The sequence below is a fragment of the Canis lupus genome, chromosome 1 (assembly GCF_003254725.2).
Source record: "Canis lupus dingo isolate Sandy chromosome 1, ASM325472v2, whole genome shotgun sequence".
Taxonomy (NCBI): domain Eukaryota; kingdom Metazoa; phylum Chordata; class Mammalia; order Carnivora; family Canidae; genus Canis; species Canis lupus.
The window spans coordinates 54,435,672-54,449,825 of record NC_064243.1 but is presented as its reverse complement, the minus strand read 5'-3'; the positions used below and the strand labels follow the sequence as shown (position 1 = coordinate 54,449,825).

The 14,154-nt window shown below is 51.9% G+C and overlaps 1 protein-coding gene across 7 annotated transcripts in view; it reads left to right on the top strand.

Annotated features, from left to right (window-relative positions):
* RPS6KA2 (ribosomal protein S6 kinase A2) overlaps positions 1-14,154 on the top strand; it is a 345,125-nt gene that overhangs the window by 307,412 nt on the left and 23,559 nt on the right. For all 7 annotated transcript variants that reach the window (XM_035712790.2, XM_049114343.1, XM_025422731.3 and 4 more), the window contains 3 exons: positions 4,660-4,762; positions 7,275-7,405; positions 8,737-8,862. In XM_035712790.2, the coding sequence (XP_035568683.1) occupies positions 4,660-4,762; positions 7,275-7,405; positions 8,737-8,862 (360 nt within the window). The remainder of the gene's footprint in view (positions 1-4,659; positions 4,763-7,274; positions 7,406-8,736; positions 8,863-14,154) is intronic.

Genomic DNA, 14,154 nt, shown 5'->3' with positions numbered 1-14,154 from the left:
CCCGTGGGCTAACTGGCAGCGTGACCCAAAGTCCCCACCTTGCCGGACATGTGACCAGAAGTTGCAGACAGAAGTCTTCTCGCCCACAAGACTGTGCAGAGGGGAGTTTAGGGGTTCGGTTCCCAGGAGCAGTTGGCTACTGGCCAGCATCTCGGGGCCTGTGTCAGAGGGTGAGGGGGCTCCTCCCACTGCCTGCTAGAAAGATTTCTATCAGTTTATTCCCATGTTAAATACACCAGAAGAGCTTCTCCTTTCAAGGAGCCCGACAGGACTCTTTGTTCAATGAATAACCGCCTCTCAGTTCAGCAGTTTTATAAATACAGATACTTTGGCTGGAACTGCTTTCAGCGAGGGGTAAGCTGTGTAGACAGAGTCCTGCTGCGTGGACCACAGACCCATCAGATCCCCCAGGGGCGGGGTGGGGGAACCTGGAGCCATTTGATTTCTCCCTGTTACCCCTGCCAGGCTAGCATCAATTCCACATTATTTCTGTGTTGCTATTTCAGGAATAATCTATAGCTTGCTGTGTGCCCTTTCCTAATTGGAGAATGTTAATTTTGAGATGCCTGGAGCCAGAGCTGCCTGCAGAAAGCAGATGTTAGGTCTGTGACCCCAGGCTAGAAGCAGCTTCCTATCACATTACCCTGTCACCACTCTCACTGTGCCCCCCGGTTCTCCCCTTCGTCACCGGAAGGTCGTTTAGGTATAAATAGCCCTGGTGCACCTGCCCAGAGCCTCCTGGCATGACGTGCGAATCCATTCCCATGTGGCTGCGACTTGTTGTGTCATCCTAAGATCCCGGGACGGCCGAGGTGATTTAAAGCGATGCCCGGTGAATTTGATCATAAGACCCCCATTCCCTTTCTGTCAGTGTGGGATGGACTGTTCCAGAGGCTCAGAGAGGGGAATCTAGGTCAGAATTATAATGCATCTCGTCAAGCTCAAGACCTACACAGAACGTGGCTGCCAATCGCTCTCGATTTAACCCTGTGTACTGCCGCTTACATTCCAAAATGAGAAGCACGAGTATCTTTGCCCTGAAACCCCAAACCCACTCCTAGGTTTGAACACAGGGAAAGAAAAGCATGTGTAATAGTAACACATATTAGCACACATTAGCCCAAAGTTTACCCAGTTATAGGAAGAAATTGACTGACCTTTAAGACTGCATCAGGAGCCATCCAGAGCACAGAGGGCACCTGGGTACCTTACACAGCCCTTTGCTACCTGCTCAGAACCAGGATGAAACCACAGCCTCCTCGGGGACCGGGAGGAACGGTGGTGTTCTGGGGCTGCCCTTGCACAGGCTATGCTCACAGGTGGACCGAGAACAGGGATGAGTGTTCCGGGGGCTGAGGGGCCCTCGAGGGAGCCCGCCCACCAGCGAGCCCTCGGTGGGCTCTCTCTCCCACGCTCTCCCTTCTGGTCAGTTAGGATTTCCTTAATGAAGCACAGGCTTACAGAGGAGGTTCGAAGGCCTAAGGAAAACTAGACATACATGCTATAATTGTGCTGCTGAGCAATGGCTGGGTTCTGTGACCAGTTTTGGGGGCACACACTGGGCTGGGTGTGCATTAGGAGGGAGGAATTGGGAATCTGAACCAGGCAGGCCAGCCCAGGGGTCCTGGGGTGGGGGAAGCCAGGAGGTACCACATCCTCTGCTCCCTGAGTTATTGCTAAATACTGGAGCTAAAGGGAGGCAGTCCTCTCCACCTAAACGATGTGCACAGCAGCACCACTGCTAGGTGACAGATGCCATTCTGATGAATTCCTTTCCCTTACGTATAAAGACTTGGAAAATGGGAGCCTTGTCTCCCCACAAGGTCAGCCTTCAGGCCTGGGCCTCTGTGTGGCTATTGGGGGTGAGGCAGGCGAAAGACTGGGGTAAAGCACGTGGCCTGAGAGTCAGTGTGGTCTGAGGAGGCGCCTGTGCTTTCATGGTCCACTTGGATTCTCAAAGCCTTGGTATCCTCCCCCCATGGCAGGGGCGTGGAGGGATGGCAGGACAAGCAGCAGAGCTGTGCAGGTTTCTGCAGGGAGGGGAAGGGGGTTTGAAAAAGTGCCAGTGGCCTTGACGACGCAGCCCTGCTTCTCATTGGAGCTGGTGTGGTTATACTGTTGGTGGTCGGACGGAAACGAGCCTGCAGGGTGTCCCCAGCAGCCTGGAATCTACCCCCTGGGGGCCCGCACATGCACACGGTCCTGACCGCAGACGCCTCCAGGTGCTGCTTGGTGTTCCATTGTAGAGCAAAACTGCTTCTGTTGAAAAGCCCTGGGTTCTGGGGATGTTTTATCTGCAGGTTTGAGACTGGGAGCAGGTCTCAGCCTCCTGCTTCCAGGGGTCCCTGTGTCAGTGGAGCTGCAGGGAGAAGAGCAGCTGAAATGTATGACCTCCAGCCCCACATGCAAACGGCTCGCCTCTCACTGCTCATTTGGGTTAAGTGACAGCCAGTTCTGTGTGCCTGTAAATAAACCCCCCTGTTCCTAAAGCAGGAGCCTGGCTTAGTTGGGATTCCCCTTCTCCTCTCCCTCCGGCTCCCTCCCCTCCCCACTAGCTTCCTCCCTAACCTGTCGCCCACCTGCAAGAGAACACATGCCTGACCAGGGAGAGGATGTGAGTTTTCCTTGAGCAGGACAGGTATTGATTTAATAACCCAGCTCAAATACCGCCGGAGAATCCCTGTTGTGAGCAGAAAGGGTCTGAGCCCCGCAGGGCTGCGCCTCGGCCATCGGTCTCAGTAACCGCTAACATTTTAATAAGGAAGCACACTTCGCTTGGCCTTATTAGATTTCCTCTGACAAGTGCACACATCATGGAAGTTTATTCCCACCCCAGAGTGCGTCACCGCGGAAAGTAGCATCTTTCTATTTCTGGAAAGAGCTTAGGAAGTAAATCAATTCCTAATGAAATCTATTCACCCAGGGCAGGAAATGACCAGATAATCCAGGGCGGAGTCAACGCATTCGTTTTCCTCCCACGGCTCCCAGGTGCACAACCCGAGCTCTGCTCTGCCCTGTGCCCCAGCTCCTGCCTCTCGCAAACCGGGGGCACCTGGTGGTCACCAGCCATGCCGGCCTCTGCCCCCCGCCTCCCTGATCCCAGACACAGTGGTTGTTCTATCAGCCGCACCTGGCAGTTTCTGTGGCTGCCGTGGCTTCTGGAAGGGTGTGCTCTGGGCAGGGATGGGGCACTGCGCCCTCCTGCCCCGTGAGTGGTGCTGTAAGGGGAAAAGCAGGTCCTCTTCCTGCTGACCCTCACTCGCTCCTGACCTTACACCACTCACCCAACCTGCCTTTGCCTGGGTTCCCTCACCTGTAAAGTCAAGGTGATAAAATCTGCTTTTCTGTGTCATGGAGAGATTTAGAGCAGATCTGGACGGAGGTCGCTGCGTTTGTTTTCTGAGCCACGAGGGTCCCTGGTTGCAGACCTACAGACATAGAAGAGTCAAGAAAGGGCCTGGGCAAAACTGGGAAAACTCATGCTACATGGTTGCAGCCAGACTCCCCTCCTGGTGTCCAGGCCCTGGGTGTGCCGACCTGCCAGGTTCTCAGCACGCCGGCCAGTGCCGTGACTCCGCTCCCAGGGCACGCCGACTGACAAGGACTGCGACGTTCTGAAGCCCACCCCGCAGACGCCCCCTCAGCCTCAGCTAGGAGCAGCTGCCTTGAGGCCCCCCAATGCCTCTCCATCCCAGGGCTCACCTCCCAGGCCGGTCCCACTTTCCCCTCCTCCCCCGGCTTGCTTCTTCCCCATCGGCAGCTTTACCCAGGCCTGATTCCAAACTGCATTGTTCCCATAGTTGAATCTCCCCAAAAGAACGAATTGTTGATTTGCCTGAGAGCACTGAAGACAACGCAATCAGGTTTAGACCACATTTTCAAGGAAGCCAGTGTCAGAGTGAAGCAGTGAGGGGCGTGGATTTTCTGGCTCCGTGACTCAGGGTCAGGGCCAGATGTGGCCATTCCGGAGAAGGGCCGATCCTCCTCAGGATTCAGGCATTCTCAGCAGCCCATCAAGACACACAAATGCATGTAAAGGAACGCAAAAGCACAACTCTGCCCACTTGAGCAGAGGGGTCTGGACCCCCAAATCTGGGGTGCCCGAGGAAAGTACTGTGGTCCCCGGTCACAGACTCTGGGATGCGTGTGCACCGGAGGGACCTGGTTCGATTCTAGCAGGGGGCTTTCCCAGCGTTCCCCACGTGCTGGCCCCGCAGTGGCCAGGGCGGGGGAGGGTGCCAAGCAGCAGGGGCCCCTCCCTGCTGTTACCTGGGGTGGGCTAAGACATTACTGTCCAGCCAGATTGGACTTGAAGAGAAAAATTCAAAAAGAAAAATTGTGCCCCCCCAAAAAGGCTTAAAACCTCATGTTGCCCTAAATGGAGATTACTTAGCATGTGTCCAGACCCTCATACCTTCAATTGTGGCCCTTATAGGATGTAATTATATCATATATTCTACATAATATCAACACGTGACTTACTGGATTCCACACGTATTCACGTATACGTCAGAGTGTGCAGAGGGGCTGGCAGCAGGTGAAAACCGGGGCGGAGTATTCGAAGCATGTCTTCCCCTCCCCAACATCAGGGTCTGCTGCTCTATGGCATGTTTCGAGGTGTCCGTAGCTCCTCACTGTCCCGTCCTGCTTTCCCTGCAGAAGCTGTACAGGAAGGAGATCAAGCCGCCGTTCAAGCCAGCAGTGGGCAGGCCCGAGGACACCTTCCACTTTGACCCCGAGTTCACAGCACGGACGCCCACAGGTGTGTGCCCGCGTGAGTGCATGCAGACCCGGGGTGCTGGCCAGTTGTGGGTCCTCCTCCTGGGTCAGTTAGGGAGAGTGACTTAGGAGCCAGCAGATCTCAGGTTCAGGAAAGCTTCCTTGGAGAAAACTGGTTCTGTTTGACTTTCTTGTTTTCTGGTCCACCATGGAGGTTTAAGTGATAGAACCAGTTCTCAGTCATCTCTCCACCCTTGCTGCCACCCCAGCAGCATCTGGTTTGGAAATTATCTAGGAGTTCCGTAGAGTCCCCCTCACCTGCTGCCTCTCGTTCTGAGCTGCCAATCCAGGGACCGCTTCTTTCAGGCAGGCACAGAAGAGAACCTCAAGACAATGAAAATCTCTCATGTATCAAGAGGGTTCTGTGGGAGGAGGAAGGCAAAGCCCATAGCTGTGTGAACCGTAGATCTTATTCATGCAAACCCCACACACCTGTCAGAAAAGTTGTGTCAGCTACTGGACGTCCCCACAGCACACGACACGTATACTTAGCTTTCATGAAGATCAACAGTCACTCTTGACTTGAAGAGTCAGAGCTCATCCGTCCCTCTAGAAGTTCTCATTTTGTGACATTAATGAGTTAATATTAATTTTTTTGAGGTATGTTGATTGTCTTGGTCTGCCCAGGCTGCCCTGATGGCCACTTCGATCAACAGACATTTATTTTGATTCCTGGTGAGAGTTTTCTTCGTGGCTTGCAGACGGCCACCTTCTGTGTGTCCTCACCCGGCTTCATTCTGCCCACGAGGAGGAAAAGAGAGATCCCTGCTCGCTCTCTCTTCTTATAAGGACACCAGTGCTCTTGGAGCAGATCTCATGACCTCATTTCACCTTAATTACTTCCCGAAAGACCCCATCTCCAAAGACAGTCACATGGAAGGTTAGGGCTTCAAACTATAAATTTTGGGGGAACATGATCCAGTCCACACAGTGACGTATCTGTTACATAATGGTGTTACGTGGAAAAGAAAAAAAAGGAAGAAATCCCTTGTCTATGGGGATTCTTCTTAACTTTTGAATCTGAAACTTTCTATGATTTTTATGGATAATCGTGAAACAGAGATGGTCAAATACAATATACTATGTGGAGAAACTTGGAACAGAGAATCCACTTTATTCCCTTTAAGTTAGGCGGTTGGCGCTGGGAAATAAATTCCCACCATGCTAGACTGGAGAAGCTTCATTAAAACCCAGAAGGCTGCAGCACAGAGTAGTTTTTAGAATCTGAAAACCATGTGCCTCCAGACAGCAGAGACGGAAGCGCGGCGGGCGCCAAGCTGCTCCAGACCCGGGGCTCCGGCTCCCCGGCTTGCTTCCCACTCTCTGCCTTTCACTTGCACAGAATTGCAGCTTTGAGGTCTTTCTGCTCCTGAAAGCCCCCATGCTACCACCTGCTGCCCTGGAGGTCTCTACAGAGCACAACCGATACATCCACGTTGAATGATCTTCAACCCCCAGGGCGCTTAGGGCTTTAGATTTAAGACTTTGAGCTCATCCCAGAGAATTAGCCAGAGCCCTGCAAATGGTAAAGGCAGAGCATATAGCTCAAGAGGCTCATTTACAGCTGCTGAAGAGTGTGTTGCTTTGGGGGAAGAACAGCTCGTTTACCTTGCACTGATGCACTTTTGTTAGTAAGTGGAGAATTTGCAGATCAAACAAGCTTTGTCTCTGAACTGGCGGTGGGGCACGAAGTACACAGCCGTACCTTCTATCACCTTCTATCGCCAAGGCTGCCTCTCCCTGCAGGGACCCGCAGAGCTGGCGGGCAGGCTCAGGGCAATCAGCGCAAGTTCAGATGGGTCCTTGTGGAAGTCATCACCCCTAACGTTTGGTTGGCGTGGCTGGTGTGCCTGAACCATAGACGGCATAAGTAGAACTTAGCGTGCTTTAGAATCATCCAGGGGATGCTGGTTTTGGGTACAGTATTTAAAATGCAAAAATAAATAAATAAATAAATAAATAAATAAATAAATAAATAAATAAAGGCAGGCACATGAGCTGGATAAAAGAAAATTTAAAACTTTGATGATCTCATGACTAGTTTCTGACTAGTATGTTTGAGGGGTTTTTACATCTTGGTCTGGCATCTCTCATCAATCCGTGCAATCCAGTAGGCAGCTGGTTTGTGCGTGACCAAACTAGCTTTCCTGTTGGCTTAAGTTTAAAAAAAAAAAAAGACCATAAGCCTACCACAAGATGTTCCTACTCCGCATCCAGAAATCTAACCTACAGGATGTGGATTAGCCACTGTTTCAGAATCACCTTGCTATAGCTACCCTTTAACACGACCATGCGCTGAGCTCATATGCTTAGAAAATTCTACCTCTTATTAATGCATAAATGTGGAGAGAATGATTTCTCTGTGTCCTTAGCACTTCAGTTACTCCCTAGCACAACCCAAGCTGTATGGTGTCATAAATTAAGCAAAAGAGATTGGAGAATGCAAAATAGTAGGCCCCTCCTGGAAGGTTGAATGCTCTCGTTGTTACCTGCAGACTCACCCGGTGTCCCCCCCAGCGCCAATGCACATCATCTGTTTAGAGGATTCAGTTTTGTGGCCTCAAGTCTGGTCCAGGAGCCCTCGCAACAAGATCTGCACAAAGCCACGGTCCATCCCATCGTGCAGGTAACCCCGTCCTGCACGGCTGCCCCCGCCTCCAGCAGGTGTGGGTGGAGAGATGCTTGCACCCGTGTCGCACGTGGACTGAGAGTCAGCCTGGGTGCCGGGGTGCTGGTGCCACGTGTACTTTCTGCCACCAACTCTTCCCAGCCTCCTGGGTGTTACCGAGTCCCAAGGTGATCTGAGCTGTGGCTCTCACCCCTGCGCCACAGTCATCCTAACAAAGGGAGAAGAGTTCTGATCAGAATGTCCCCGGGGTCGGCCTGTGGCTGGAGCCCTGCAGGGGTCACGGTATGGATAGGACTGGCACCCTAGGAGAGTGGTTCGGTTTGCGGGTGCCACTTCCCTGTTGTGAAATGTGCTGTTTGGGGGATCAATTCGGAGGATATTTTTTATTTTTATTTTTTTTTATTTTTTTAAGGAAAGCAAGGTTTTTCTCCACCCTGCAGACCTTTTTTTTTTTTTTATTTTTTATTTTTTTTTTTTTATGATAGTCACACAGAGAGAGAGAGAGAGGCAGAGACACAGGCAGAGGGAGAAGCAGGCTCCATGCACCGGGAGCCCGACGTGGGATTCGATCCCGGGTTTCCAGGATCGCGCCCTGGGCCAAAGGCAGGCGCCAAACCGCTGCGCCACCCAGGGATCCCAGGAGGAAATTTTTTAGAAGGAGTTTTCCACATTTTAAGTAACCAGATACTCTAATTCTCTTTTAGAGAATTCTAAAAAGAAATTGTGATTATGTTTTATTTAAGGACAATGTCAGGGAAAATTAGAGAGCGTTAGATTTCCCTATTTCTCTCTCCAGGGCCCTCTGGGAACTGACAATTTCCAATGGGGACACTTGCTGTGATGGTGTATACTGATATTAGTGGCTTTTTGTCTGTGCTCAGTACAGAGAGGGGAGGCTTGTGCATATGGGCAGACGTGGGCTGTGACTGCGACACCCCGGGGTGTGAGTTCCCATTAGATGTTGACACCCAGACACCACTCTGGCCTCGAGTGTCAGAACCACACACCCGTTATCCACAGGGGCTTCTGTGCTCCTGGCTCTGGATTCACATCCTCTTGGATCCTTGGGGGGAAATGTGGCCAGTCAGCTGACACTGAGTATTGTGGTCTAAAAAGTTAAGCTCATACTGGAGAGATGAGGGCAGTGGGGATTTAGATCTGGAATCATTGCTGACCAGCAGCATGACCTTCATGATTCCATTAACCCCTGGCCTCAGTGACCTCGAGTGACCATCTGGAACCTCCCTGGCTGCCCCTGTGTGCCTGTGGTTGTGTCTTTGCCTTAGAGAGCACTGCCAGCAATCTCTGCCCTGGGTCTCTCTCTGCAGCAGCTACATGGAAACAACATCCACTTCACTGATGGCTATGAGATCAAAGAGGACATCGGGGTGGGCTCCTACTCCGTGTGCAAGCGCTGTGTGCACAAAGCTACTGAGGCAGAGTATGCCGTGAAGGTAAGACTGTGTGTGCACGTGGGCTGTGCGGTGGGCGGGCACCATGCACCACTGCCCGGCCCCCAGCTGGCATGGCTGAGCTGGCCAGCCTCTCCCCCTGCACCATCTCACGAGCCCTAACACTACACAGTTGGCTTTGCTTTGATATGAGGTCACCCATTCAAAACTTATTTTGCAAATCATAAATATTTTCAGTTTTATTCAACATGTAAGTACTGACCAACTTTAGCACTTTTGTATACAGAATACCCTCAAATAAAAGCTTTGGGTGCCCAGGGTTTTGGAAAATACAACTGGGGTATGGGCACAGTGTTTGAGGGAGGAGGGGAGAGGAGGGGGTAGAGGAGGAAGCTACAGTCACCAAAAATTAAATCAAAGAAAGGAATAGAGGCATAAACTGGTAACATCTGGGCAAACTTAAGCAGAAGGCCGGTACTTTTACTCTCAACCATCGAGAAAAGTAAATAGTAAGAATTATCTAAGATTATCTAGAATCCGATCTCTACATATTACCTTTAGCCCCTGTAATTGTTGCTAGATTTGGTATTTGATCTGGAAATCCCAAATACCAGTTTCTTGAGTTTTCTGGTTGGTAAAATGTGGATGAAAGCTAAAGCTTCCGGCTAAAAGCATAACCTAACTTATGTAAAAAGCGTCCACCGTGCATTCTCTCCACAAGAGAGCCAGAGATGCTCTAACACCACTGCTTCCCCACTGAACTGACCTCGGGACCCTGGAGACACCAGGTCCAGCCTGTGGCGTCATCATGACCAGACCTGAACGTGTCTGCAGCTCGTGGTACTGCACCTGCCCTACACCAAATACGTGGGGACACACGGAACCTGTCCAGCAGGCAGTGGTATAAAAGGAGCAATTCCTTCCATCATGATTTTCCTAAGCTCAGAAGACATTGTTCGAAATGTTGCCTACAGGAGATGACCCCCTTCCTTCGCAGGTAGCCCACACTCTGTGTTTCTTGCACTGAGAAAATATTCCACTCTGTCAAAAAAAAAGAAAAAGAAAAAGACACCAGCCAAAAACAGGAAAAATAAAACAAAACAAAACAAAAAACCTAGGCCCTTTGGTCTAGTTTGGGTTGAAAATTGATGACTTTGACAATTGTATCTTGAGGGACACCTGGGTGGCTCAGTGGTTGAGCGTCTGCCTTTGGCTCAGGGCGTGATCCCGGATTCCCAAGATCGAGTCCCACATGGGGCTCCTTGCAGGGAGGCTGCTTATCCTCCCTCTGCCTGTGTCTCTGCCTCTCTTTTTCTGTCTTTCATGAATAAATAAATAAAATCTTTTTAAAAAAAAAGAAGAAGAAAAAAAAACCTGTAAAAAAAAAAAAACAAATGTATCTTGAATTCCTCAACCAAGAAAGAATGTTTGAAATACGGGGGAACAGTTTGTGCATTGCACGGACAGACTCCTGGCACCCCACCTGCCCAGGAGCCCAGGAGTCAGGAGCACGTTACCGGGAGCCGAAGAAAGGAGTGCGGCACGATTCCCGGGAGCAGTGGGTCCAGAGTGCACACGTACCGCTGACAGGTCCCAGCGTCCTATAGCAGGTGCGGCATGGTGTCGCCAGCGGTCACCTCTGTGGCCCGGGTGTGTGCGGCTCCATGTATTTCCAAGCGTGGGGTGATGAGGAGTTTAATTTCTCCTCTTCCTTGGGAGAGTCCAGCGGAGTGTGTGTGTGGACGCCCCTGTTTCCCCGCTCAGGTGCAGCTCCCGTGGGCAGGTGAGCCCGATGTGGGGCGTGCACCTGCACTCTGCCCTGGATGAGAGGATCTCATCTGTGCTTCAGAACCTACGTCACACATGCTCCATATGCCTGCGTGGGCTTCCAAGAATTTTTTCTGCCTGGGTCATTTCTCACAGAATTCCTTTAGGCAGCTTATCGGGTGACCGGCAGCAATCCCAGAAACAATCACTGCTTCCAGTGAGCACGAAGAAATGCATCTATTGTTCGGCTGGCTCAGTGACCACGATGCCCTTCTAGAAAACAGCCTGCCTCTGTGAGGCTTATCAGCTATGTTTTGTGCCTCTGAAAAGAAACCTTGCATTGACAGAGGCAGTGGTGTGTTTCCCCGTACTGTCCCCATATCCAGCTCTCCTAGAAAAACACCGTCTGAATTCAGCTTTGTTTCGTGTCTCTACTTTGGTCCCCAAGTCTCTCGTTGAGGCCACACCGTGCTGGGAACATCCGAGGCATCTCACCCCAGGGCCCACGAGCCAGATGCGTAGCTGCAGCTTCGTGCAGCAGAAAGCCAGGTCCTGCTCCATCCCTCCCCTTGCTTTTTTTCCAAGCCTTGAAGTTCCCTGGACAAACTGAGCTGCTGGACCTTGCAGGATTTCCCTCATCAGCACTGAGACCACAGTGGGTCGTCTGGAAGGTGTTTAAATTCGCCAAACGCAGGCAGGAGCGTTGACCCTCCGCCGCACAGGCCCCGGGACCCAGAGCTGGGTCAGGAGCCCGTGCGCGCTCCTGGTTGGAATCACAGCGGTCCGGTCATTGCTCTTGGTTTGGATCTCCTTCAAGGGTGAAGGAAGTGGCAGGAATTTCAAGGCAAAGAGCTCCGCATTCAGGATGGGCCCATTTGTTACCAAAATGTTTTCACATCCTGCAGATCGCTCCTCCATCTCATTTTCAGTATTTTCCGGGTAGAACATAATTGAAATAGTCTGTGGCCTCTTAGTGGGTCAGCTGAGTGGTGGATGAGTAGCAGTGTCCCCACTGAGGGACGAACTTAGCAGCAAAGCTGAGTAGGCCTCGCAACAGCGCAGCGCTGAGAGCATGGCCTCTGATGCTTGGTGTGCAGTTGGACCTCAGCTCCGCAGACGTCCTGTTGAGCCTTGGCGGCCGAACTTGGCCCCCAGCATCCCGCCAGCACGCGAGCAGGGGCAGACCCAGCCATGCACGTTCTCGCGTGCACGGAAAAGGGTGTGTTTCATTTTGAGACACGGCCTAGTCAGAGCCAGTCGGGGCCCCCACACCCCACTGCATAGGGGATTCAGAAACCTCCCCTCTGCGTAATGAGCAGAAAAACGTACGACGTAATGAACAGCAACTTTGAAGAACAGTGGGACGCAGCCAGAGGGCAGGGGCTTCTGTCTGGGGCAGGTGTAATCAGTGGGGCTGGTTTTGCTCCCGACATCCTGGTTTTCACACTGGGATGGCAGGTGCCACCGGGGCCTGATGGACAGAGGCCGAGGATGCTGCTTATAGTGTCCTGCACCGGGCGGCTCCCTCCCACCGTCCTCCACAGTTACCCAACCCATGATGTCATAGAGACCTTCAACCTAAAGCCTCCTTCGGGGATGTGGGGCGAATATCTCACGCAGATAAATTCCAGCAGACTGATATTTGGGAGATGAGGGTGGCCTATCTGGCAGGCTTCGAGTAGCAGGGGGACAATCTGGAAGAGCTCTACTCAGGGGCAGGGCAGGACCCCTGGCGGACGGAGCAGGAACTGCCAGCGCTGCAGAGACCAGGCCTGCAGCCTCCAGCCTGGGAGCGCGGGCGGGATATGGTCGTTCTCACATTCCCGGAAATATCATGTTTTGCTTTAAGCGTATTTTTCCGTCTTATAGGTGCCTAATTTTGCCACTGTAATTACTCTGTCATCACTTTAAATACATTTAAGGCCATGTTTCAACCTCTCTACCCAAGTATATTCCCAGTCAACAAGATTGTTGGTTTTGCATTTATTCTCAGCTGCGTTTTTCTGTGCAGCTCTTAGAATGAGTGAGAGCAGGGGCACCTGGGTGGCTCCATGGTTGAGCATCTGCCTTTGGCTCAGGGCGTGATCCCGGAGTCCTGGGATCGAGTCCCACATCGGGCTCCCTACATGGAGCCTGCTTCTCCCTCTGCCTGTGTCTCTGCCTCTCTCTGTGTGACTCTCCTGAATGAAGAAAGAAATTTAAAAAAATAAAAAAGGATTAAGGACGCCAGGTCTAGCAACCACTTAACAAAACTTTTAGCGCAGCATGCGCACAGTAGGGACTCAGTGCATGCTGGTTTGGAGTCTGAATCCGAGGCTCGGTCCCTCCCTCCCTGCCGAGATAGACAAGGCTGGATTGCCCAGCATCTCCCAGTGGGAGAGCCTGGCCTCAGGCGGTCAGGCAGGTGCTGCCCCTCATCCTGCTTGAGGGCACCACCTGGGGCTGACGGCGTAGGACATCCCACCGGTGCACCTGCCTCATGCTGATGGAGCAGATGGGAAAATCCTTACGTCCTCTCTTCCTCTCCTCTGTGTCAGGCACATTATGGGGGAACAGATGTGCCCCACTTTCTCAGCACCCAGGCTGTTTCCGTGGGGCACGCAGCTCAACAGTCCAATGCACGATCCAAGTTCACCTTCACGTTCACAGCCAGCCCCAGAAGGCGAGGAGAGGAGATGCGCTTGTACAGGACTTTGAAATGACATGACACAAAACTGCACAGATGGCCGGGCACAAGTGCACCTTTCTTTTAATTTGAGGTTAACAGGGAATCACTTGTGATGTGCAGAAGGTAACTCGGATTGAGCCGCACGTGAAGGGGAGAGGTTTATTTGAATCGAAAAAAAAAATCATTAGTGTTCTCTCATTCTATCAAAGGTGCTGTACGCACCTTACACGAATTGCTGAAGAGGGTCTCTGGTTTTTATGTTTTGGAGTCTTTGTGGCTCAGCGTGATCCGGCTCGCGTTCTAGACAGCCTAGGAAGCCAATTTGTCTAAAAGGAAGGGCTCCTGGCCCTGTGTTGTGGGGAGAGCCATGGGAATATATCGGGGCTCATTCACTGTGGAGAAGCTGCCTTGTGTCCGTCAATGTCCCAACTTCTCAGGAGCCCACGTAGGTGCAACCGAGAGGGAGTTCCAGATGGTGTCTGCAAACAACTGGGGTGTGTACCGATTGCAGGACAAAGAACCAACACGCACACTCGAGGAACCGCTCCTGCCACCTGGATCCTCAGTTTCGAAACACAAACATCAGTCACGAAGCAACACCTGAAGTTCATGAGACCAGGAACAGCAAGCCTTAGATAAAATTCAGATTTTTTTTAAGATTATTTATTTATGAAAGACACAGAGAGAGAGAGAGAGGCAGAGACACAGGCAGGGGGAGAAGCAGGCTCCATGCAGGGAGCCCAACGTGGGACTCGATCCCGGGTCTCCAGGATCACACCCTGGGCTGAAGGCCGTGCCAAACCGCTGAGCCATGGGGCTGCCCGATAGAATTCAGACTTAGCGCAAGTTCTGTTAGGACGACCATGATGATGACAGGGACGGCACTCGCCGTGTGCCAA